The 26,566-nt window shown below is 46.3% G+C and overlaps 1 protein-coding gene across 1 annotated transcript; it reads left to right on the top strand.

The window, feature by feature from the left end:
• The first annotated feature begins 16,189 nt into the window (after nucleotides 1–16,189).
• Nucleotides 16,190–18,096, top strand: BSX (brain specific homeobox). Its single transcript, XM_053963571.1, has 3 exons — nucleotides 16,190–16,457; nucleotides 17,279–17,475; nucleotides 17,857–18,096. Exons 1-3 carry the CDS (start codon nucleotides 16,190–16,192, stop codon nucleotides 18,094–18,096), a joined length of 705 nt encoding a protein of 234 aa, XP_053819546.1.
• Nucleotides 18,097–26,566: the final 8,470 nt, after the last annotated feature.

Here is a 26,566-nt window from a genome sequence, read left to right as displayed (position 1 = left end):
TGCCATGAACTTCTTCACAATTAATAAACCTTGTGCCACTGACTGGGTCCTCCTCAGTCTCTTGACTTTGACTGTGGGGTTCGTTTAGAACTTTGGGGCTGATCCCCATGGGTGCTTTCCAACCCAGAATATTCCACAATTTGTCCTCAAAAAATTCCTAAAGCCCCTCCTAAATTCCACAATTTGTCCTCAAAAAATCTGATGACTCCCACAATTCCACTGAGGCGAGTTTGCTGGATAAAACCCATTTATTTGACCCCATTTGCTGTCTCCTTGTGCAGATTTAATTTCATTTTTTTTTTTTCAGCAAGAAAAGGATCCAAAAATCAGAGTCCAACTTGTTGGGTGTTTGGTGGATTTTAGTCTGGGGAGTTTCCCTTGGGGAAAAGCAGCTCCCTTTTCCTTTCTCTTCTCTGGGGAAAGAAGAATTCTCCAATTTTCATCTCAGGAGCGTTGAATTCTTGCAGTGCTTTGAGGAATCAAACAATTCCTGTACCCCCAACTCTCAGAAATTGTGAAATATGAATATTTCACCAGCAAAAATCCCATTTTCTGCAGTTTTACACCTTTGACCTGGGGGAAAAAAGAATTCTCCAAGTCTTCAACCCAAGGAGGGTTGAAATCTTGCAGCGCTTTGAGGAATCAAACAATTCCTGTACCCCCAACTCTCAGAAATTGTGAAATATGAATGTTTTAGCAGCAAAAATCTCTTTTTTTTCTGCAGTTTTACACCTTTGACCCCTCAGGCTGCAGGAGCCAAGGAGGGAAGGGTCTCTCTGCAGAGGGATCTCCACCTGCTGCCTCCAGGGAGCTGCTGGGAATTGGCTTTTTCCCAGAAAAAAAAATGGGAAAAACTGGGACAAACTGGGGGAAAAATGGGGAAAAAACTGGGAAAAAAAACTGGGAAAAAACTGGGATTTGTGAGTCCTTCAGGCACCAGAAGGAAAGAGATTTTTCTCCTTGGCAGTCAGCATGGATGGAATTGAGCAAATATCAGCCCAGGAGATGTTTTTTTTTTCCTTGTGAACCCATTTGTGTCTCCATTAAAGGAGAAGGAAAGTGCTTCTCTTCAACCCCTACACCCTGAGCATCCTCCCCAGCACATAAAAACAAAGCACAGCCCTCCTAAACCAGGGGCTGGCATCTCCTGCTCTTTGCTCTGCCTGCATTTCAGCCTTTCTCCAAGATTTTTTGGAAAAAAAAAAACCCCAAAAAACAAAACAAAAAAAAAAAACAAACAAAAAAACAAAACAAAAAAAAAAAACAAAAACCAAAAAACCAACAAAAAAAAAAAAAAAAACAAAAAACAAAAAAAACAAAAACAAACCAAACCAAAACCAAAAACAAAACAAAACAAAACAAAAAACCCAAAAAAATGTTTGTGCTGCTCAGCAGCGTCGCCACAACTCCTCATTAATAAAACACATTTTAAGCGTGCTTAAACCCAGCCCAGCTCTCTGACCTGGGCTTGCTGCTGATAAAAACCCCTCCCAAATTCCCAAAACCCCTCCTAAATTACCCCAATTACACTTTGATAAGCTCAGAGTTTGTTTCCACACTTTAAATTCAAATTCTACCCAGACCAAGAGAGAGAACCTTACAGCCCCTGGCTAATTACAAACCACAACAGGTTAAAGTGTCCAGCACCAAGGTGATAAATATGGGCATAATTATGGGGTTATTGTAGGAGCTTAATTAGGAGAGCTGTAATTAGCTGCTTCTTCCCAATTTTCATTGAGCAGCTAACAAAAATCAGATGGGAAGTATTTTCATTTAAAAGGCATTCTCAACAAAAATCAAATGGAAAATATTTTCATTTAAAAGGCATTCATGGAAGAGATTTAATTATTCATTGATAACTACGGGGTGGAGAAATCTCTTTTGTGCCAGGAGTGGGGAAAAATGAGGCTGCCAGCCAAAAAATAAACCCCTTTTTTTTCCCCTTTAATCGGGAATTTTGGTGCCAGTCCCTGAAGAATTCTGGGAGTCCTCGCCTTCGCTTTGGTGAGGTTTCATTTGCAAACTTCAATTTGCAAAATTTCCTTCCTTTTTTTTGGGGGGGGGATGAGGGGCTGCTGGGCACTGCCAAGGAGAGTCTGGGCTCCCCAAGAACCCAAATTTCCTGGTTTTGTCCCCAAGAATCACAAATTTCCTGGTTTTGTCCCCAAGAATCCAAATTTTCCTCTTTTTAGGTCCCCAAGTGCCCTAAATTTCCTGGATTTGGTCCCCAAGCACCCCAAATTTCCTAATTTTTATTCCCAGGCACCCCAAATTTCCTCTTTTTAGGTCTCCAAGCACCCCAAATTTCCTGGTTTTGTCCCCAAGAATCCCAAATTTCCTGGTTTAGGTCCTCAAGCACCCCAAATTTCCTTTTTTTTTTGGTCCTCAAGCACCCCAAATTTCCTGTGTTTTGTCCCCAAGCATCCCAAATTTCTCGATTTTTAGTCCCCAAACACCCCAGATTTCCTGATTTTTAGCCCCAAATCATCCCTAATTTCCACTTTTTAGGTCTCAAAGCACCCCAAATTTCCTGTTTTTAGGTCCTTAGGCATCCCATATTTCCTGATTTTTGGTGCCCAAGCATCCCAAATTTCCTCTTTTTAGGTCCCAAATTTCCTGGTTTAGGTCCTCAAGCACCCCAAATTCCCTTTTTTTTTTTTTGGTCCTCAAGCATGCCAAATTTCCTGGGTTTTGTCCCAAAGCATTCCAAATTTCTTGATTTTTAGTCCCCAAACACCCCAGATTTCCTGATTTTTGGTCCCAAATCATCCCAAATTTCCACTTTTTAGGTCTCCAAGCACCCCAAATTTCCTGTTTTTAGGTCCTCAGGCATCCCAAATTTCCTGATTTTTGGTCCCCAAGCATCCCAAATTTCTCGATTTTTAGTCCCCAAACACCCCAGATTTCCTGATTTTTGGTCCCAAATCATCCCAAATTTCCTCTTTTTAGGCCTCCAAGCAATCCAGATTTCCTGGTTTTAGGTCCCAAATCATCCCAAATTTCCTGGGTTTTGCTGCCTGCAGCTGCTCAGTGCTCAGGGGTTGTTTCAGGAACATCTGAGGGGGTTTAAAAGCAAGGCTTGGAGCTGAGCTCTGCTCCTCCCAGCATCCTTCCGAAGGAAAAAGGGAGAGAATTGGGAGTTTGAGAGGCAGGTTCCAGGGGTGGCTTTGCCAGGGAGAGGAGCAGCTTTTAATTCAGGTGCCCAGGGTCTAATTAAGTCTTTCTGCTGCTGAAATTTGAAATATTTGTGCTGTCAGAGCCTCCTTGAAGCTGCCAGGGGCTGATGGAGCCTGGAAAATTCTCCCTCTGCATCCCACGGGATCTTCATCCTCTGGCTAAGGAAAAAAAAAAAAACCTCAAAAATGCTCATTTTCCTTAAAGTTAAACAAAATAACCAATCCCTGACCCCGCTGGTGTGGTGGCAACAGGGCACAAGCCACATTTAACATCTCAGGTTTTTATTTTTGGGTTTTTTGGGGCTTTTTTTTTTTTTCCCCCCTGGTGCTGCACATCCCCCTGGATTTGGCTGCTCATTTCCTGGCCCTGAAATCCTTCCCCGTGCCCGAGCTGAGCAGATGAGCCTCCAAGATTCTTCTCTTTCTTGTGCATTTAGGGGTGAAAAATCGGCAGCAAGGATTCAATTAGCATCATATCTGTGCCTGCATCCACATTTGGGCCTGACAAAAGCAGCATCTGCTTTATTAGGAGTTGCTTAATTAACCCTGACACGGCCAGTTATTATTTGGTAACAATGTCCTCTGGGTGAATACTTGGAGGGGAAGGGATGGGGCAGTCATGAAAAGATGATTTTCTTCTTTTTCTTGGAGCTCCTTTCAGCGTTAAAAGCTGGGGCTGACCTTGTGCAGAGAAGTCCCTGATTTCTGCACCTGACTTAGGTCTAATTTCCGGAGGCTAATTTGCCTCTGGAAGTTTTGGTTTATTTGTAAATTTATATATAAATTAATAATTTATATATAAAAACAAATAATTTATTTGTAAATTTATAGATAAATTAATAATTTTTTTCATCAGAAAATGCATGGTCAATACTGGCAGGAAGGCTTTAAATGATTTTCTTCTTTTTTCTTGGAGCTCCTTTCAGCGTTAAAAGCTGGGGCTGACCTTGTGCAGAGAAGTCCCTGATTTCTGGACCCGACTTAGGTGGGGCTAATTTGCCTCTGGAAGTTTTGGTTTATTTGTAAATTTTTATATATATAATTTTTTTTCCATCAAAAAATGCATGGTCAACACTGGCAGGAAGGCTTTAAATCATGTGGGATGGATTCATGTGGTACACGAAAATTAAAATTGCCTTAATTGCTTTTCCTGAAGTTGATTAAGACAAACTTAATCAGGCAGGATCTCAGTGGAAAACCTGGAAGCTCCTTTTGGAGCTCCCAAACTCATCTCAAGCAACTCTACACAAACTCCAGAGCTCTGCCGTGATGGGGGTGAGGTCAGCAGCTCTGTGGGAATTGCAGAAACCTCCTGAATTTCCCCGGGAGGAAATAGGAGGGTGTGTGCTGAGGAAGGGATGGCACGGCTCAGAATCCCGGGATTTCGGGGCAGGAGTGGAGAAAAATCCAGAGCTGGCAGAGCCAGCCTGCCCGGGCATGGGAGCTGCAGCTCTGGGGGAACCTTCAGCATTTAAACAGGGCAAGGAACTCCCAGTTTAAATTCGGGCAGCACAATTATCGTGTGTCATCTCAGAGGAAAAATGTTGAGTTAAATTGTGAGGTGGAAAGCAGGGAGTGCCTGTGATGTATTTAAATATTTTCTTTCTTTCTTTCTTTCTTTCTTTCTTTCTTTCTTTCTTTCTTTCTTCTTTCTTTCTTTCTTTCTTTCTTTCTTTCTTCTTTCTTTCTTTCTTTCTTTCTTTCTTTCTTTCTTTCTTTCTTTCTTTCTTTCTTTCTTTCTTTCTTTCTTCTTTCTTTCTTTCTTTCTTTCTTTCTTTCTTTCTTTCTTTCTTTCTTTCTTTCTTTCTTTCTTTCTTTCTTTCTTTCTTTCTTTCTTTCTTTCTTTCTTCTTTCTTTCTTTCTTTCTTTCTTTCTTTCTTCTTTCTTTCTTTCTTTCTTTCTTTCTTTCTTTTTCTTTCTTTCTTTCTTTCTTCTTTCTTTCTTTCTTTCTTTCTTTCTTTCTTTCTTCTTTCTTTCTTTCTTTCTTCTTTCTTTCTTTCTTCCTTTCTTCTTTCTTTCTTTCTTCCTTTCTTTCTTTCTTTCTTCCTTTCTTCTTTCTTTCTTTCTTCTTTCTTCCTTTCTTTTTCTTCCTTTCTTTCTTTCTTTCTTTCTTCTTTCTTCCTTTCTTCCTTTCTTCCTTTCTTTCTTTCTTCCTTTCTTCCTTTCTTCCTTTCTTCTTTCTTTCTTTCTTCCTTTCTTTCTTTCTTCCTTTCTTCCTTTCTTTCTTTCTTTCTTTCTTCCTTTCTTCCTTTCTTCCTTTCTTCCTTTCTTCCTTTCTTCCTTTCTTCCTTTCTTCCTTTCTTCCTTTCTTCCTTCCTTCCTTCCTTCCTTCCTTCCTTCCTCCTTCCTTCCTTCCTTCCTTCCTTCCTTCCCTTCCTTCCTTCCTTCCTTCCTTCCTTCCTTCCTTCCTTCCTTCCTTCCTTCCTTCTTCCTTCCTTCCTTCCTTCCTTCCTTCCTTCCTTCCTTCCTTCCTTCCTTCCTTCCTTCCTTCCTTCCTTCCTTCCTTCCTTCCTTCCTTCCTTCCTTCCTTCCTTCCTTCCTTCCTTCCTTCCTTCCTTCCTTCCTTCCTTCCTTCCTTCCTTCCTTCCTTCCTTCCTTCCTTCCTTCCTTCCTTCCTTCCTTCCTTCCTTCCTTCCTTCCTTCCTTCCTTCCTTCCTTCCTTCCTTCCTTCCTTCCTTCCTTCCTTCCTTCCTTCCTTCCTTCCTTCCTTCCTTCCTTCCTTCCTTCCTTCCTTCCTTCCTTCCTTCCTTCCTTCCTCTTTCTATCCATAATATACAGAAATATTTCTATTTTTTGCTTCACATCCACTGCATTGAAGCACGAATTTTCCAAGACACACAGAATTAATCAGAATTAATTCGAATTAATCCATGCAGAGTCCTTTGCTCCCCAGACCAACCCCAAAACCTCGACGAAGCCCAGAATTTGTGAAATTCCCTTTTCCAGCCTCCCCTGTGATCCCAGCAGCTCCGAGTGCCTTGGATTGGGTGGGAGTAACTTATTAGGGAGCATGAATAAAACTTGTTACCCTAATTGGAAGAAAAGCTGAAATAAACCTCAAGGCTTGAGGCATTAATGGATGGCAGAGGAGGATCCGGGCTTCCTGTCCTTTTAGGATTGGATGGCAACAACCTCCCAGCCACCACAGCTAAATTAGAGAAGATGGCTTTCCATAATTTCTCCAAACAATCACTTAATGGGAGCGGTATAATTCCACGAAATAGGTGAATGGAGTACTGATCCATTTTATGGAACCATCAATAAACTAAACCTTGCCTGCTTTTAAGATTAAACTGAGGAAAAAAAAAAAAAAAGCCCCCAAAAAAGAAAAAAGCTTACAGGCAGAGAAGGGAGAAAAAAAGAGTATTTATCTTTACACAGAAAATTTGTGTGCTAGTAAAGTGCAGGCAGTGACAGGAATTTCAATTATTTAATCAAAAAGAAAATGAAAGTGGCTTTAAGTGTTGTGATTTGAGCCAGTGAAATCTAATGTGGGCTCACATTGAATATGAGGAAAATGGGAAGAAAATTAAAGCTGCTCCTACTTAAATCATGTGGTTACAAATGGTAAATTAGTTTCTCGATGTTTTCATTTAAGTGTTTAAGTGGAAGGTTTTATTCTTAATGTAGTGTTGTGACACAGAATAAAAACCTTATCTGTCTCTATGGCTTTTTTTTTTTTTCCTTCCCCCCTCCGTGCTGCTGCCTTAGAAGGCAAAAGGGGAAAAAGCTGCAGCAGCGCTCGCCTGCTTTTGTGAAAATTGGGAGGCAATATGCTTTCACCACAGGCTCATTAAGGTAATAGATGAATAATGTCTATTAAAAATGCACTAGGCTAAATGAATTTAATGTGTGTTGGGAGTGAAATTGCGCTTGCTGGAGGATACAGGCTGGAAAATTCTCTCTCTTTTTTTTTTTTTTTGTTGTTGGAGTTATTTGGGGCCTCAAGGAGCGACGTCGGCCGGGCAGAAATGCACGCACAGAGATTTTATTTGGGAGAGTGAGAGAAAGCTCCGAAAATCCTAAAATCCCTCAGTATTTTGGAGAAGATCTTCTGTGACTTGTCCATTCCCCTCTTTCTGGCTGTTTTCCTGCCTCCAAGCTGATGGTCCTTCCCTTGTAGGTTTAATTTTCCACATCATTTTCCAATAACCATTGGGAACTCTTTTGAAAAGCCAAATTTGGGTCCCTCCAAACGCAAAAGAAAACAAAATGTGTGCAGAAAACCCTTTTTTTTTCCCCTTTTTTGCATTGTTAACGTGGCGATTTCATTGCACTGAACATCTCCAACACCAACTTTGAAGAGTAGAAAACAGATTTATTTCTTATTATCCACATTATATTATATATTATTATATATATAGTTATATATATTATATAACACATTTATTATTGATTAACTAGGAACCCCATTCTTAAAAATGCCAGATGGATGGGGGTTCAATCAAGACCTAAAAATCCCAAATTTCCTCCCATCAGTAAGAAATCAGCAGGCTTTGAGGTGTGTGGGATTTTCTGTCCCATTTCTCCAGTTCCAAAAGGAAATCCCAAACTCACTGCAGCGATTTTCAGGGATTTCCAGCCTTCTGTGCAGCCACTTCCATCAGGAATATTTGGGGAAATGTATATTTGAGGCTGTTAATTGTCCAATTAATTTGACTTAAATTGGCTTCTGGGAAGAGGAGATTTAGGGAGGCACATACAAGCACCAATTTTTTTTTTCTTTTTTTTTTTTTTTTGTGCAGGAAATCATATTAAAATCAAATATCAGGAATAGCCGGGCTGAATCGAAAAAAAACGGGTTTGAAAAATCATCTCAATATTTTGTTATTGATTTGTTAGGACGTATCCACCTGCATCACTCCTTGTTTGAAATGAATATTTCCCTTTGAAAGTAATATTAAATTTAAAATGAATTTAAAAATTAATATTGTATTGAATGTGAGGAAGTATTTGGAACATTAGACACCATCCCCTCACTTCGAACATCTCCCCTTTGGCAATGGACAAAATGCCATTTCAAAATGCAATTTCCACTTTTAGAGCATTATTTGAAGATGCATTTGTGAGATGCTGACTTGATTCTCTTTTATTTTTTTTTCTCCCCTTTCCCCCCCCAGACCTGTCATCCACTTCTGGAGTGCTTAAAATAAAGTGCACAGATACAGAGGAAGCTGAAAGAGTCAAGAAGCCACATAATACAGAAATGTTTGGAGTAAAGTGTGTTACTCAGATCTTTCTAAAGTACATTTCTGCCTTTATTCTGAAGGCCACAGCAGAGCCAACTCTGCCTAATGCAAGTAATGGAACCAATCTCTCCCTTTGATCATCAAAAAGGTGATTTTTTTTTTTTCCTAATTTTTTTTTTTTTTTTTTTTTTTTGTAAACTGGTTTTGCCATCTGTTTGGGGCAAACATGAAAGAAAACAAGGTTTAATTATGCTGCAATAAAGGATAATTCCATTTAATGAGGAATTGTGCTGCTGCGCCGGTGACACGGGAACATCTCAGGTGGGAGTCGTGACTTTTGCGTGCAGAAGGTGATGTAGAAATCTGTATGCTTAAACTGGCTGGAAAAACCAAGCCAAGTGCACTGAGGCTTGTCTTAAGTGATTGATAAAATCCACTTCCCACTAGAATTGACCTTTTAACTGCAGCCTGAATGGTGGTTAGGAAATCTGAGTGCAGGGTTTGTGAACAAGCACAGAAAGGCTCAAAATACAAACCCAGACAGGAGAGCTGTGCAGAGAGCTGGAGATCAGCGTGCTCATCCCCCAGGTTACAGCCACTCCTTTCCTCTCTGTGCTCACTGTCATGCATCAAATATCATTTACAGGCTTAGAAAAGTGGGGTTTTATGCCACAGGCTGGATGTTTTCTGTGTGTTTGACACAGAGCTGGGTTTGGGAGGAGTTGTGGGGTCAGCCTGGATGCTCACAGCAGCTCTCCCTGACCTCGGAGTGCAGATTTTTCTTTTTGAGGCTTCAGAACGAGAGATTCTAAAGCTGGAAAGCAAAAAAGTGGAATCCAAAAGGGCTCAAAGTATTGGTGTCGTTCAGGTTTTTGTGCTCCAGTGGGTTTTATAGAAGTGAACTCCTCACTTACTCCAGATTGGGGGTTATTTATCCCAGGGGTTTCTCTGAGTGGGAAAGGCACGTGAGCTTTTCCACGCAGCAGCAGAGCGTGGTAAATAATCAGAGAGAAGCCACAGAGGACAGGAGGAAAACAATGGGAATAAAATAAAGGTTGGATGGACAAGAAAGGGGAAAGCAGGATTATCCCACCCCAGAGGTTAAAGGCAAGGGTGTACGTGGCTCATACAGCACAAAATCAGGGAAACAAGGGAGGTCCCGAGCCATTAGTGCAAAAAAGGGGGAATCAAAAGGTGCAGTTGTGCAGCTGATTGTTCCACAGCTGGAATGAAAGCAAACCACGGAGCCTCAGTGTGCTAAAGGCAGCAACAAAGAGGGACCACAGCAGCAGGAATGGATTTTTTCCAGCAGAGGATTAGCCCAGATCCCAAAGTACAGATGGTCCTGGGTGAAATAATCACCTCTGCGCCCAGGGAGCCAGCGGGGCCCAAGGGCTGGGCAAGGAGGAATTGAGAGGGAACCAAATGAAGAGGAGAATAATTGAAAGAAGGTTCCAGGGAAAGTTCCGAGCCTCCCTCCTGATTTTTGATCCATTCTGAAAAGAAAGGAAAAGAAAGAGAGAAGGAATGAGAGAAAGAAAGAGAGGGAGAGAGAAAGTGGGAAAGAAAGAGAAAAGAAAGAAAGAAAAAGAGAGACAAGAGAGAGAAAGGGGGAAAGAGAAAAAGGAAGGGAAGGGAAGGGAAGGGAAGGGAAGGGAAGGGAAGGGAAGGGAAGGGAAGGGAAGGGAAGGGAAGGGAAGGGAAGGGAAGGAAGGGAAGGGAAGGGAAGGGAAGGGAAGGGAAGGGAAGGGAAGGGAAGGGAAGGGAAGGGAAGGGAAGGGAAGGGAAGGGAAGGGAAGGGAAGGGAAGGGAAGGGAAGGGAAGGGAAGGGAAGGGAAGGGAAGGGAAGGGAAGGGAAGGGAAGGGAAGGGAAGGGAAGGGAAGGGAAGGGAAGGGAAGGGAAGGGAAGGGAAGGGAAGGGAAGGGAAGGGAAGGGAAGGGAAGGGAAGGGAAGGGAAGGGAAGAGAAGAGAAGAGAAGAGAAGAGAAGAGAAGAGAAGAGAAGAGAAGAGAAGAGAAGAGAAGAGAAGAGAAGAGAAGAGAAGAGAAGAGAAGAGAAGAGAAGAGAAGAGAAGAGAAGAGAAGAGAAGAGAAGAGAAGAGAAGAGAAGAGAAGAGAAGAGAAGAGAAGAGAAGAGAAGAGAAGAGAAGAGAAGAGAAGAGAAGAGAAGAGAAGAGAAGAGAAATCTGTCTTGCTGGGTTTTGAAAATGTCCAGATCACCCTGCTGAAGCTGAAAACAGCTGCTGGGTAATGAAGAAGGTCTCAATTAGTAAGTGTCACTTTTAAGGGAAGTGTTTGGATCAGACTTGTCAATGTTTTTATTCTCTGCCTTGAGGAAACACTCAGGGTTATCAGATAATGAGAAAAAATTTTCAGTAGAGAGATAAAATTCTGGATTTGAGAATGAAACTGCTGAGCCCACCCATGGGTAGCTGAGTTTGGGAGCTGTGTAAGGAAGCGATAATCTTTTTACACTTTCGATTTTATCCCTTTTTATCCCCAAGATTCCTGCAGTCCTTGGTGGGATAGAAACCTCAAAAGTGCCTTCCTGTCTCAAAACCTTCTCCCATCAGCAGCACTTTCATACCCCTGTGCTTTTCCCCTGGCACTTCAGCCCTGGGATTATTGTGCTTTTCTGGGGAGGTTCAGTGATTTTCCCAGCATTACACAGAGCTGGCTTTTAACCTGAGTGTTTATTGTCTGGGGAGAAATCACCAGGCTGATTTCCCCTCTGGTTCCCGTTCTGGCTTTTCCTCTGCTCAGCACAGGTGAAGGACAGTGCCAGGCTGGGCAGTGACAGGGTTTTGAGGCAGCAGAAGCCAAGGGATGAATGATGAGCCTTGGAAAACTTGGATGGATCTTTCCCTTCCACCAAAGCCTGGTTAGGAGGCAAACTCCTCTCTGAAGCTTTTTTTCCCCTCTCTCAGCCCTGGGACATCAAACCCATCCTCTGAGCTCTCCTTGAGCTGCTGCCAGGGCACAGCAGAGGCCTTCCAGCAGAAATATTCCCAGAATCACCGAATATCCCAAGCTGGAAGGGACCCACGAGGAGCTCAGCTCCCGTTCCTCTGTGGCAAAGCTGAAATGGCAGAAAATTTCCAGGGCAGTCCCCACCTGGTGCTCCAGGGGTTCCCACTTTGTCTCAGCTGAGCTGGATTGATAAAATCCCTCAGCACCAGCACATCCATCCCACTCCTGCATTTTCCACAGGGTGCCAGGCGAAGCTGAGCTTGTGGAGAAAAGGCAGATTTGGGCAAAGGCAGACAGGATGGGGATGGGGAGAGGCGCTGGGGCAAGCTGGGAGCGGTTTGGCCTCTCCCCAGCAGCAGAGGCACTCTGCTGGGAATGGGAAGTGGCTGAGCCTCAAGCATCAGGCAAGGAACATTCTCCATTAAGCCAAGCTTTGTGTTCAAAAGCCCTCTCTCGGTGTTACATGTGTGGCTACTCAGCCCGGGCTCTTCAGCCCTCTCTGCTGCAGCCAGGCTCCCATTTGGAGCCTATCAAGGCTGTCTGTTTTTAATTTAACCCTTCCTTTTGGAGTGGATTGGTCTTGAAAGGCATGAAAAGGCCGGGCTCCCGAGCTACCTTACCTCTTCAAGAGGCACGGCAAGGTAAGTGCCTGTATTTTTAAACCACACCAAATTTATCCCTAATGCAGCACACTGAAATAAAGCTGCCAGCATCAATGCAGCCGTGCTGACCTTTGAAATGACCCCCGAGGTTTTAAGTCAAATACATTTCTCTTTTCCTGGATAAAATTCTCCCTGTGATGTCTTCAAATGATCTTAAGTGTGCGAGTGATGATGTTTATCTAAGCAAAGCACGTGTGTTATTAAATCAGAAACGGGGTGCATCACTTCCAGCAGGTTCACAAACCTCTTGGAGCCCGCAAAAATCAGTTTTATTTCATTGAAGGAGCTCCACGGCAGCGTGGCTGTGGTTAGATTAAAATCAGGAGGACTGAGTTGTGTGGGGTCCAGGCTGGGATTTACAGAGTCCCCCAAGGTGTTTAGGGGGGATGGGAAAAGGGACAATTCTGGTCCTCCCTTCTGGTTCCTCCCAAATGGGGAGGGAAACAGCCCAAGCTGCAGCTTCTCCCTGCCTTGCCATGGTCCTGATCCTGATCCTGGTCCTGGTCCTGGTCCTGATCCTGACCCTGGTCCTGGTCCTGATCCCAATCCCAATCCCGATCCTGATCCCGATCCTGATCCCGATCCTGATCCTGATCCCGATCCTGATCCTGATCCTGATCCTGATCCTGATCCTGATCCCGATCCTGATCCTGGTGCTGGTGCTGGTGCTGGTCCTGGTCCTGATCCTGATCCTGATCTTGCTCCTGACCCCAATCCTGACCCTGATCCTGACCCCAATCCTGATCCCGATCCTGGTTCTGCTCCTGATCCCAATCCTGATCCTGATCTTACTCCTAATCCTGATCCTGCTCCTGCTCCTGATTCTGATCCTGATCCCAATCCCGATCCAGATCCTGCTCCTGATCCTGCTCCGGATCCTGATCCTCATCCCAATCCCTATCCCGATCCTGATCCTGATCCTGATCCAGATCCCGATCCTGATCCCCATCCCAATCCCGATCCCCATCCCCATCCCCATCCTGCTCCTGTTCCTGCTCCTGATCTCGATCCTGCCCCTGCTCCCTATCCTGATTCCTATCCTGATCCCTGTATTTTCGCTCCTGGGTGTGCCCCCAGCCCTGCAGGTTTGGGGCAGTTTCTGCTGGGGGACACCTCCACAGGGTCTGTTCTCCCAGAGTTTGGCACCAAACGGGATGGGGTGTGTAGGGAAAGGCTCTGTTCGTGTCCATGTGTCTGTCCAGCCTGGCAAAGGGCTAATCCAGGATCCAGGGGCTGCTCCTGGGCGTGTCTGGGGGTCCCTGGATGAAATCCACTCTGCTGGGTCCCCATCACGCCAGGGACCTGCAGAAGAGGGACAAATGGGGAAAAACAGGGAAAAGACTTCTGGGGTAGAGAGGACCAGACATACCTGGCACCCCATTTCTGTCACAAGCAGCTGTGAGATGTTACCTTATAAAAAATCCCTGGATGTGAGGACTGCAGGGGAGATCTCCCCTTCCTGGGGCTGCCGTCCTGCCCCTTCTCCACAGATGGCGTTTGCACCCTCTGCATCTCGCCCCAAAACAGCAGCAGGGAGAGGCTGTCGTGCCTGAAGTGCCACTGCACCATTTGGGGACGAGTTTTGCTGCAAATTAACACCAGGACACAGCCCCTTTCCTGCTCTGCCTCATTCACCTGTGCCCTAAATAAAGAGGAGCTCCAAAAATCAGCCCTGCCAATGTTCTTGCCCGAGTCCTGAAGCCGTGACCCAATCTGGCTGTGGTGACAGAGCTTTAATCTTCCAGCTCTGCTTTAAATACCCAAATTTACCCCCCAAGAGCCGGGTGAAGCCCCGGCCCCCCCGGCAGAGCAATCTCAGCTGATGAAATGGCCCCTCAAGCAGCTTACACACTCCTCATTAACAGGGGGGCATTAGCCCCGTTTCATCACCCTGAATTCATCGGCTCAGTTGCTCCAGCACAGAAAGTTGGATTTTAAAATCCTTCAGCCTAAAACTCCTAATGGTCATTTCAGGAGGGGCCACTGCAACAGAATTATTGCCTTCATCTATTTATTTTTTTTAATCTAGTAGTTTATTTATTTGTCTATTTATTTATTTGTCTATTTATTTATTTGTCTATTTTTCCTGGGGAAAAAAAAGGGAGAGGAGAGGAGAGGAGAGGAGAGGAGAGGAGAGGAGAGGAGAGGAGAGGAGAGGAGAGGAGAGGAGAGGAGAGGAGAGGAGAGGAGAGGAGAGGAGAGGAGAGGAGAGGAGAGGAGAGGAGAGGAGAGGAGAGGAGAGGAGAGGAGAGGAGAGGAGAGGAGAGGAGAGGAGAGGAGAGGAGAGGAGAGGAGAGGAGAGGAGAGGAGAGGAGAGGAGAGGAGAGGAGAGGAGAGGAGAGGAGAGGAGAGGAGAGGAGAGGAGAGGAGAGGAGAGGAGAGGAGAGGAGAGTTTTTATTTATTTATCCTGGAGAAAAAGAGGGAGAGGAGAGGAGCTGAGTTTTTCCCCCAGTCCTGGGGGACTCCTCCTGCTTTCCTGCATCAGGGCAGCTGATCCGTACTCTGCTGGCAACTGTGTGTATAATCATATGCATAATTTAAAATATAAAAAAACACATATTACAGATAAAAATATAATACGCGATATAAACACAAATATAGCGCATAAAATAAAGGCAGAAACGCGTGTGTATTTAACGTACAGAAATACTCGCCGCTGAGGCGTGCGAGCGCTGCCTGTGCGCGGGCACCACGGCACAAAACCACGCGTGGCTGTGGCTCTAACGGGGCACAAAACGCTCCCGTGGGGTTTCCTGCGGGCACGGGGAGCTCTCCGGCCGCCCCGTCCCGAATTTTGGCAGCTGCTGAAGGAGCCACCGCTGCCCCCCGGCCCGCGGCTGTGCCCGGCACCGCTGGAGAACCCGCGAGCCGCGCACTCATTAAAGCCCCGCGCTCGCCGTTTCTATTCTTTTACAGCTTTTTCCTCATCTATTTACCATTTACCAGCTCATCCATATGGAAGGCATGGCTTGCACTTCCCTGAGAACTGTACTTTTAGGACTAATTGATTCGGGTAATTAATTTGTTCTACCTGCTGGATCAGATGGAAACGCTGTCCGTGTGCCCAAGGATTAGCACTTGTCTTTCTAACATCTTTCTTAATTATCTAATAGCATGGGTTGTGCGAATTCTGCCTCTATTAGAACACTTTTACTATTAACGGTAGTGATTGGAATTGTGATGACAACTCGATTTCAACAAATTAGAGCTTAAAATCAGGAGATGAAGGAGAAGCGCCTTCTTTTAATTTCCCTGAGTTTAACATCAATAATTAGAGCAATTTTCCGAGATGCGAACCGAAATTATCTCGGCTATGATGTGGTGTATCACCCTCATTTGAGCAAATTGACTCCGGGGAAATGAATGGTGCAGATTAGAGGGGTGAGGAAAGGCAAAAAAAAAAAAAAAAAAAAAAAAAAAGACAAACAGAGGAAAGACCCAAAAAAAAAAAAAAAAAAAAAAAGTGTTGGCGCAACAGAGAGCGGGGAAGGGATGGGAACAAAACCGTGGTGGGATGAGAGCTGAGAGGGAAGGGAGAAGCTGCGTGCGCGGGGACAGGTTGGGAGCGGAGCGTGGGAAAGAACCGCTGGTTTATTTCCCCCAAGTTTTGTTCTTTTAAAAATTTATTTATTTATTTTATAAAAAGAAAAGAAAAAAAAAAAAACAAACCGAAAAAAGGAGATCCCCCTCCCGCGTTTGGGGAAACGCCCCAAGCGCCGCGCTCGGAGCGGGGCTGAGCGCGCTGGTGCGGAGCGCTGCGCGGGGAGGCTGCGGAGCGGCTCCCGGGCGGCTCCTCGCCCCCTCCTCGCCCCCTCCTCGCCCCCGGGGTAGTTTGGGTGGCCCGGCAGGCCCGTCCCCCCCCCGCTCGCCATTGGCTCAGCGCGCATCCCCCTTCCCAGCGCGCCTCAAAGGCGCGCAGCGCCCCGCGCATCCCCGACGCGCCCGCCTCGCCTCCCCCGGCTCCGCCAGCTTATTTCTGCCTGGGGGATTCGGTTTATTTTTTTAAATTATTACCGCTATTTATTTTGACTGCGGATTAAAAAAAAAAAACAAACTTTATTTATTTATTTCCATCATTCTTTTCATTTCTTCCCTGGCGGCCCGGGGGTGCAGCCGGCCGCCCCCTCTCTCTGCTCCCGCAGCTCGGCGCGGCTCCGTCCCTTGCCCGCTGCCCGAGGGGGACCGAGCCGCCATGAACCTCAACTTCACATCGCCCGTGCTCCCCGTGTCCACGGGCAGGCCCACCTCCTTCTTCATCGAGGACATCCTGCTGCACAAGCCCAAACCCCTGCGGGAGGTGCCCCCCGAGCACTTCCCCGGCTCCTTGGCCTCCCGCGTGCCCCTCTTGGACTATGGGTACCCCCTGATGCCCACCCCGACCCTGCTGGCGCCTCACCCGCACCCCGCCCTGCACAAGCCGGAGCATCACCACCACCACCCCTATTTCCTCACCACCTCGGGTAAGTGCGGCAGCACCTGCCGGGTTCGGGGCGTCCAGGTGGGGACTCGGGTGGGGACTCGGGTGAAAGAGCCGCTCTGAGGCAGCCAGGTATCTTGTACATCCCTCGCCACCACCCTGCTGCATCCCCCGGGGCAGGAGCAGCTCGCCCCGGGGCAGCCACTTCGTTAGCGGATGCCCAAAACCTTGAGAGTTTGCCTCTCTTCGCCTTTAATTTATTTGTTTTTTAAAAATCGCTTTTATTTTGGGACCGATAACCTCGCTTTTCCCTCTCGTTGTCCAAGCGGGCTTCGCTTTTCCGCCTCCAGCAGCTCCGCTCCTCTCCCGCACCCTGCGGCTCTGCCCGTCCCCGGGCCCGTTTCTTGCTCTGCAAGAAAAAAACCTCCAAATTTCCCAAGCCGTGTGTCAGCGGGGCCGTGAAGGATCGCTTCCCCCTTCCCAGTCTTTTCCAGGGCTCCCCCGGATTTTTCCGTGCCCATTTCGTTGTGGTTTCGTCGCCGGGAGGGTTCAGGTGTCCGCGCCAGCCTCGGGTCCCCTCCGGTGGCAGCGCTGCCCGGGCTCCCTTCACCTTCCTGGGGTGGGCTCGGCGGGGGCGAAGCGCTTGGAAAATCCCCCCGTTTTCAGCACAACGAAACCCCCAAACCCAAACCAATCAATCGACCTCGAAAACGAAATAAACGAAAAAACGACAAAAAATTCAAAGAGGCGGAGGGAGAGCCCACCCCGAGCCGCAGCAGGAAAAGTCCGACTTTCCTGGGGGTTTGCCCCGGTCCCGGCTCCCTGGCCGACCGCAGCGCGGGGCTCCGCCGTGTGTCCCCCCAGGAATGCCGGTGCCAGCGCTTTTCCAGCACCACGCTCACGCCGAGCTGCCCGGGAAGCACTGCCGCCGCCGCAAAGCCCGCACCGTGTTCTCCGACTCGCAGCTCTCCGGCCTGGAGAAGAGGTTTGAGATCCAGCGGTACCTCTCCACGCCCGAGCGGGTGGAGCTGGCCACGGCCCTCAGCCTCTCCGAGACACAGGTACGGGGAGCGGGGACTGGGTCTGGCACCTGTCCCCAGCCCTCATCCCGAGGAGCATCCCCACATCCCGAGGAACATCCCCTCATCCCGTCCAGCATCCCCACATCCCGAGGAGCATCCCCACATCCCATCCTTTCAACATTCCCCGGATCACTTCCAGCATCCCAGCTCCCCGTGCAGCATCCCTGCATCCCCTCCAGCATCCTGCACATCTCATCCCCTCTGAATCCTCACATCCCACCCACTCAGCACCCCTGGATCACTTCCAGCATCCCCGCATCCATCACAGCCAGAATCCTTCTCCCTTTAATTTTTCCCCCTTCTTTTTTTTTTTTTTTTTTTTTTTTTCAATCTTTCTCCCACTTTGCCTCCTCTCCCCAGGTGAAAACCTGGTTCCAGAACCGCCGCATGAAGCACAAAAAGCAGCTGCGGAAGACGCAGGACGACCCGAAGCAGACGGGCGGGGAGGAGAGCCGGGAGCAGAGCTCCCCCGAGCCCGAGCTGCCCGAGCCGGCCGGAGCCGAGCCCCGCAAGGGCCCCCCCGGCCCCTTCCTGCTGCAGGACCCCGAGGACGAGGTGGACATCCTGGAGGAGGGGGACATCTGCCCCCACCGCCTCTAGGACAGCCGGGGCTCTCCTGCCTCTCCTTGCCTCTGCCCCGGCCCCGCAGGTCGCCCCCGCCTCCGCACCTCGGGAACGGCTCGGGAAGGGGGGCACGGCTCGGGAAGGGGATGTGGATGCGGGGGAGCCCCCTCCCCTCCCCGGGGCGAAGGTGGCGATGCCCCCGAGGGGGCCGGGACCCCGCGGTGCCGCCGGTGCCCCCCAGCATCACCCCAAGGCTGGGCTTTGCTCGGAAATCTGGGGCGGGGGGAGTGAAACGAGCCGAGTTTGCTTTAGGTTCCCCCTTCCCTCCGAAGTGTCGGAGTTTTCCTCGTTCCCCGAACTTTCCTCGGGTGTAAAATAAATGTATACTCGTGGCAGCATGTTGTGGTTCCTGGGAGCGGCAGGCAGGGCAAATTTCACCCTTTATTCCCCGAATCCCTAAATCCTCGCCGCTCTTCCCACGCTCGCCGTCTCCATCCCCAGTGCGGGAGGTCGGGCAGAGCTTCCAAGAGGTGCATAAATAAAAAGAATTGTAAGAAAAGCCCTCCGAAGAAACAGGTAAGGCAAAAATTCCGCTTGATTTCATTCCGCTACGGGGAAGTGAAGGGCGAGCATCACCAATAACTCGATCTTGTCGGGGCTGCACGGAGCAAACGGCGCTCCCAGCCAGAAAAAAAAGGGATTTTCTACAGCTTGGAGAAGTGTCGGCAGCCTGATTCCTGCCCGGCTTCCAGGTGTGGATCCCGGATAATTCCCTTTTCCTCTGAAACAGCCCCGGAGCGGGTCCCGCGTTTGGCTCCTGCATCCCCCTCCCGCCTCCCCGCGCTCCGTGCCGCGCTCAGCTGGAGCAGCCCCGGCCGTGCTCGCTTTGCCTTTACCTTCCTGCCAGGGAAATGGGGTTCATTTCCAGGTAAATTCTGATTTTTTATGATTTAGTTTTGGTTTTGGGCCGAGCTGCTGGCTGGGGAATGCTCCGGGAGCGCGGCGGAGGCTCAGCGTCTCCGGAGAGGAGATATTGGGATTGGGAATTTTCCCGGGAAAAGCCTGGAGCGGGGGCTGTGCTGGCTCAGATATTCCCTGCTGCAGCAGCACCACGGCGGCGTGGCGGTGTCTCGTTAGGTTATTTAATTTATTTCCTTATTTTTCGGTTTTTATCGGAAAGTTCATTTGATCGTCTGGCGTTCTTAGCACTTTCAGGGCATTTTGGATTTTGGGACATGTCGTTTTGTGAGGGAAAAACCTTTAATTTTCCTGTTTAATATATAAAATATAGATGACTGAAATGTGTATGTTGGCTTCCTTTTTTTCGTGAGTCTGCCTTTCCAGTTTTTTACATGTAAAATAAAGCTCACACACTGTGTGTAGAGGAAAACCCCCAACACCCATCCACCTATCCAGGAAAAGCTGCTCGTCTTTAATAAATCCTTTCAGGACAATCATTTCCACCAACAAAATGCCACTCAACTCCCTAAAAATCAGGGTTCAGAAGGCAAAGCAACCGCTTTCCTGAAAGCTCGGCGCGGTTTGAAGCAGAGCCGGCTGGAAATGCCGCCCCCGGCTCCGGGCTCTCCCCTTCTCCCAACTCCCGCGGGCAGGGAAGCGATGGGAACTGAAAAAACCTGGAAATTTCACACTTCTTCTGTGTACTTCGCTCTGTGATTATTGTCAGCATTCCCCCACCCCGCACGCGTTTCATTGGGAATTATGAAAATTAAGATCAGATCCGCATGATTGATATTGATGGGATCCACATGATATTGATGGGATCCACACGATATTGATGGGATCCACACGATATTGATGGGATCTACATGATATTTATGGGATCACCATGATATTGATGGGATCCACACGATATTGATGGGATCCACACGATATTGATGGGATCTACATGATATTTATGGGATCACCATGATATTGATGGGATCCACATGATATTTATGGGATCTACATGATATTTATAGGATCTACATGATATTTATAGGATCCACATGATATTTATAGGATCTACATGATATTTATAGGATCTACATGATATTTATAGGATCCACATGATATTTATAGGATCCACATGATATTTATAGGATCCACATTATATTTATAGGATACACATGATATTTATAGGATCCAAATGATATTTATGGGATGTTTTTTTGGCCATGTCTGCCGCTGCTGTTGCAGGGTGGGGAATGGCTCGGGGCTGGCCTGGCTCTGCTCTGGGGTGCCAGATCTATGAGAAAAGGTCAAAATGCGACTCAAAACCCCTCGAGTCTCTGCTGTTGCTTCCCCTGCCACTCCAGGAACTCCCTTCCCAAAGCATTTCTGCCGATCAATAAAACAAACCCCACAACCGTCTTCACCTCTGGGCGGTTTTAGGCACCTTGGCTGGCAATTAAAGCTAAAAATCAGATTAAAAACCGATGCCACACAGGCAGAGTGTGAATATTCCCAGTCCAGGGATGTCCCCATCCCAGCTGGACATCAGAGCCTTGCAGGGAACAGGAAGATTTGGGAATCTGCTTATCCCACAAAGTTTGGTGCAAAAACCCCTGAAATTGAGACAGCTGAAGGAAACACTCACTGCCAGAGAAATCCCCTGGGTCACCAGCCAGCTCCTGGCCAGCTGGAGGTGGAAAAATGTCATTTCCAGAGAGTCTGGGCAATTTTGGGAACAGGTTATTGGGGAACGGAGATGGGTCTGGGAAAAAGGAAGGGCTGGGCAGGTGGATTTTTGTTTCTAGCAGAGATTTTTTCACTTTGAATTAATGAAATGAGGTTTTATTCAGAGATTTTTTTCACCTGGAATTAATGAAATGAGGTTTTATTCAGAGTTTTTTTTCACCTGGAATAAATGAAATGAGGTTTTATTCAGAGTTTTTTTTTTTTTTTTTTTCACTTGGAATAGATGAAATGAGGTTTTATTCAGAGATTTTTTCACTTGGAATAAATGAAATGAGGTTTTATTCTGGGATCCTGATTTATTCCGAGCAGCCGACTTTTCCCTGCTCTTCCCAAGAAGCTTGAGGAGTTGGGGAGAGATTTAAAGCTGCTCTCTCTCTTAAAAAAAAAAAAAAAAAATTAATTAATGTGTTCATTTGGGGAATGCTGGAGTGGAAGTGACTCACAGGAAATAATTGCTGGAAACAGGAAATGTCAGTGGATTTCCTATTTTTCAAGAAGATTGATTTTAATCAAAATTCTTCAGTGAGTTTTCTGAAATGAAATTGTGTTCTGGTGATTAATTTAAGACACAAGTGGTTAATGCTTTTTTTTTGTTGTTGTTTTCACTATAGAAAATCAAAACCCAATCTATAAAATCCTGCCATGAACCTTTGCTTTCTGTTTTGACTTTGAGCATTTTCCTGCATGCTGCCTTAAAGAATTTGAACTTTGATGGGTTTGGAAAGCATTCCAACCCCAATTCTTTCATTCTATGGCCAGAGCTCCATAAAAGCAGATCGGATATAGGTTTTAAGGGCATTTATAGAGCAAATAATTTGAATTTCTTGCTGTTATGCACACATGGAGGAAGTGGGGAAGGTGTAAATAACCCACGGCCAAGCCCAGCAATGACCTGGGCATGATGTAAAATTCTTTCTGTGAGTCTCTCCTCATTTCTCATTTCTGCTGCCTGCTGGATTCAGAGCACTTTTTTATCACTGATGTCCTGAGGGGTGTGGGCCATGCTGAGGAATTTTTCCTCTCTTCTAGTCACAGCAACAACAATCAGCATCACCTCAATCAACTGCGAACTCCTGCTTGGATGGTCCTGGCTTAAAAAGTGGCTGATTTTGGTCTTGGGTTTGTCTTGTTTCTAGATTTCTTGTTTCTTGGATTTATCTTGTTACCAGATTTCTTATTTCTTGGATTTATCTTGTTTCTAAATTTCTTGTTGCTAGGATTTTTTTTGTTTGTTTCTAAATTTCTTATTTTTTTTGGTTTATCTTGTTTCTAGATTTCTTGTTGCTTGGATTTATTTCTAGATTTCTTTTTTCTTGGATTGATCTTGTTTCTAAATTTCTTGTTTCTTGGGTTTACCTTGTTTATAGATTTCTTGTTTCTTGGATTTGTTTCTAGAGGTCTGATTTCTTAGATTTCTTTCTAGATTCCCATTTTCTTGGATTATCTTGTTTCTAGAGCTCGGAGAGCCACTGGTGGCTGCCCTGCAGGGGTGGGGACAGCTGCTCCAGCATTAATGCTTGGGAAGGCAGGAGGGTGGAAATGTGTGATCCTGATCCCACAGGTGGCTTTTCTCCCCACATTTTATCAAGGAAGAAGTTTGTTTTAAGGTTTTAGCACCCAGCTTTGTGGTGGCAGGAGCGAAGGTGAGCTGCCCACACTTCAGCCATTCCTGAAACCACTGCAGGAAAACACTGCAGCAAAGCACTGAAACCATTCCTGAAACCATTCCTGAAACCACTGAAACCATTCCTGAAACCATTCCTGAAACCATTCCTGAAACCACTGAAACCATTCCTGAAACCATTCCTGAAACCATTCCTGAAACCATTCCTGAAGCCACTGAAACCATTCCCGAAACCATTCCTGAAAACACTCCAGGAAAACACTGCAGGAAAGCACTGAAACCATTCCTGAAACCATTCCTGAAACCATTCCTGAAACCATTCCTGAAACCATTCCTGAAACCATTCCTGAAACCACTGAAACCATTTCTGAAACCATTTCTGAAACCACTGCACAAAACCACTGCAACCATTCCTGAAACCATTCCTGAAACCACCACAGGAAACCACTGCAACCATTCCTGAAACCATTCCTGAAACCATTCCTGAAACCATTCCTGAAACCACTCCAGGAAAACACTGCAGGAAAGCACTGAAACCATTCCTGAAACCATTCCTGAAACCATTCCTGAAACCATTCCTGAAACCATTCCTGAAGCCACTGAAACCATTCCTGAAACCATTCCTGAAACCACTGAAACCATTCCTGAAACCATTCCTGAAACCATTCCTGAAACCATTCCTGAAACCACTGAAACCATTCCTGAAACCATTCCTGAAACCATTCCTGAAACCATTCCTGAAACCATTCCTGAAACCACTGCACAAAACCACTGCAACCATTCCTGAAACCACTCCTGAAACCATTCCTGAAACCACTCCTGAAACCACTGAAACCATTCCTGAAACCATTCCTGAAACCATTCCTGAAACCACTCCTGAAACCATTCCTGAAACCACTCCTGAAACCATTCCTGAAACCATTCCTGAAACCACTCCTGAAACCATTCCTGAAACCACTGAAACCATTCCTGAAACGATTCCTGAAACCATTCCGAAACCACTGAAACCATTCCTGAAACCATTCCTGAAACCATTCCTGAAACCATTCCTGAAACCATTCCTGAAACCACCACAGGAAACCACTGCAACCATTCCTGAAACCATTCCTGAAACCATTCCTGAAACCATTTCTGAAACCATTCCTGAAACCATTTCTGAAACCATTCCTGAAACCATTCCTGAAACCATTCCTTAAACCACTCCTGAAACCATTCCTGAAACCATTCCTGAAACCACTGAAACCATTCCTGAAACCATTCCTGAAACCACTGAAACCACTCCTGAAACCATTCCTGAAACCACTGAAACCATTCCTGAAACGATTCCTGAAACCACTCCTGAAACCAGTCCTGAAACCATTCCTGAAACCATTCCTGAAACCATTCCTGAAACCACTCCTGAAGCCACTCCTGAAACCACCGCAGTGCTGCCCCAGACTGGGATCCTCTGGCGGTGTGCATCCTTGTGCTGGCTCTGCCGGGGCTGCAGGACAAACCCTGCGGTGCTCCCAGCACACAAAGCCAGCTCTGAGCAGCACCTGCAGCTCCCCGCTCTGCCCCTGGCATTGTGCAAAGCTGAACATGCTCCAGGATTTTGGCTCAGCAGCACTTCTGACCCACCAGGATGTTCTCCCTGCCCTTACCCATCACTGGGTTCTGTGTCTCTGGCTCCTCCTCACACCAGAGCTGCTCCTTTCTCCACATTCCTGCTTTTCCTCACATGGAAAACTCTCAGGTTTGGGCATCAAGGACAAGATTGTCCAAATTAAGATTGGATCCTTGGCAGGAGATAGCAGCAATCAGGTGCTTGGTTTGGGGACAGCAGAGCTCCTTGGTGGCTGTTTGAAGCACTCAGGGACTGCAGGACTTGGGCAAAACCTCACCTGGTTTCAGTCCTCATCTTATTTTCAGAGCTGGAATGTTTGCTGTGAGGTTTTGCCTTGTTTAATGTATTTGACTGATCAAATTAATGCTCTTGAGGGTGCCAGCAGCCTGCTCGTGCCTTTTGTGAGGTGCTGGGAAGCCAACTTTGGTTATTTTTGGAAGAAACACAATGGGGATTTAATTACAGTGACATTTTTCAGGTAGAACTGACACCAAGGCTTTGCCCACTGAAGGTGATCTCAGCTGCAACACTTCCAGAACCTCAAATATTGAGAAATGATGGCACTGGAAAGGTGTCGCCAAGAAAATGTTGGGAATTTCCATTGGGTGGTGCACACAGATTCCTCTCTGTGCTCAGTGACACCACTCAGCCCCTCCTTCAATAACTAATTCAACATTTGAGGTTGCTTTTTATTTAAATATTTTGCCTTCCTAATCTGAAATACATTAAATTTTGGCCTTTGGCTTTAAGCAGCTGGATGCTCATTGGTCTCTTTTGTTGTGCCACCATATCTGTGAAGCACAGGGAAAATCTGAATTTGTATTGAGGTAGGTTGAAAGATTTTCTTTCCATGCAAAAATGTCATTTTGTGGGATTTAAAACACCCAAAACACCAGGGCAAACAGAATTTCTAAATGGTTTGTGAGATAACCATCATCAGTATTTATTAAAAAAAAAAGTGGTTATTAAAATAATAATAAAATATATTAAAAATTTACTCTTCAAGATGCAGCATCTTATCCAAGTTTTGCAGAGGTTTAATATTTAAACGTTTCCTAAACATTCATTGTTTTATTAAGAAAAAACCCCAAATGAAGAGATTTCTCCCCTGATTTCTGGGAGGAGGATGCCAGCTAGGGAGGAAGGCGATCAATTAAGACATTAAGCATTTTGCACCACATGGACACATCTGCATGGCAGCCAAATAATGCAGCCATCAGCTCATTTTCAGGGGGCTGTTGCCTACTTCAACTCAGCCCTCAGATCAAAGAGAAAATGTCTGCTTGCATTTTCTCATCAGAAAAGGGATGCTAATTTAGGTTCCTTAATGTATGGTGATAAGAGACTTCTTCAATTAAATGAATTCTATGGGCCAGAAAAGGAAAAAAAAGGAAAAAAAATGGGATACAAAGGGAGTCAGGCTGGAAAGGCAGAAGTTCTCATTAAATCAAAGGTCCAATATTCATTACCTCCAGCATCTGGGGCTAAACACTGAACATGGAGCTCATCAAAGGGGGTTTAATGGGTTAAATTGAGAATATAATCTAATTAAAATATTAGATACGAGCAAATAGCTCTTTGATATTCATCTGAAGGTTTCATTAAAACAGGCACTTGAAGTTTGGATTAAGGGGGGATTATCACTTTTAAGCAGGAACAACAAGTTGAGGTGCCCTGAGCAGAAATGCTTCACAGTGTTACGGTTTGGTTGAAAAATAAAAGTAGGAAAGCAGAGCATGGAACCATTTCCCAGCCTGGCAGTGCCCAAAGGAGAGGGGAAAGAGGCTGAGGAGGAGGAAGGTTCCCTTCAGAAGCTGGAATTGGATGCTGTAAGCGACAAAAATGTCATGGAAAACATTCCCCCCCCAGCCTGGCCCGTGTTCCCATGTTGGACAATGCTTCTTCCACCAAGGCTTCCCAAAATATTCTTAATATTTCTCAATATTCCCAAAATGGCCTGAGCTTCCAGCTGTGAATCCAAGGGGATGATTGATCAGGTTCCTGCCCCTCAGGAGGGTTTGAAGCAAGGCCAGGTCCCTTCTCCACGAGGAAGGGCAGAATTGAGATTGCTTTGTCCAAAATTAAACTGGGAGCCCCCCATAAAAAAGAGACCCAATAAATGGGATAAAACAATTCCACATCATCACAAGGTGGTTGGGTTTGTCTCAATATTCCCCAAAATGTCCTGAGCTTCCAGCTGTGAGTCCATGGGCTGACTGAACAGGTTCCTGCTCCTCTGGAGGGTTGGAAGCAAGGCCAGGTCCCTTCTCCATGAGGAAGGGCAGAATCAGGATCACTTCTCCCATATAAGTTGGGAGCCCCCCATAAAACAGACACCCAATAAATGGGATAAAAAATTCCACATCATCACATGGTGGTTGGGTTTGTCTCAATATTCCTAAAAATGTCCTGAACTTTCATCCAAGGGGATGATTGATCAGGTTCCTGCCCCTCAGGAGGGTTTGAAGCAAGGCCAGGTCCCTTCTCCATGGGGAAGGATCACTTTTCCTCAAATTAAATTGGGAGCCCCCCATAAAAAAGAGACCAAATAAATGGGATAAAGCAATCCCACATCG

Source organism: Vidua chalybeata, chromosome 23 (genome assembly GCF_026979565.1).
Source record: "Vidua chalybeata isolate OUT-0048 chromosome 23, bVidCha1 merged haplotype, whole genome shotgun sequence".
Taxonomy (NCBI): domain Eukaryota; kingdom Metazoa; phylum Chordata; class Aves; order Passeriformes; family Viduidae; genus Vidua; species Vidua chalybeata.
This window is presented reverse-complemented; position numbering and strand designations above follow the sequence as displayed.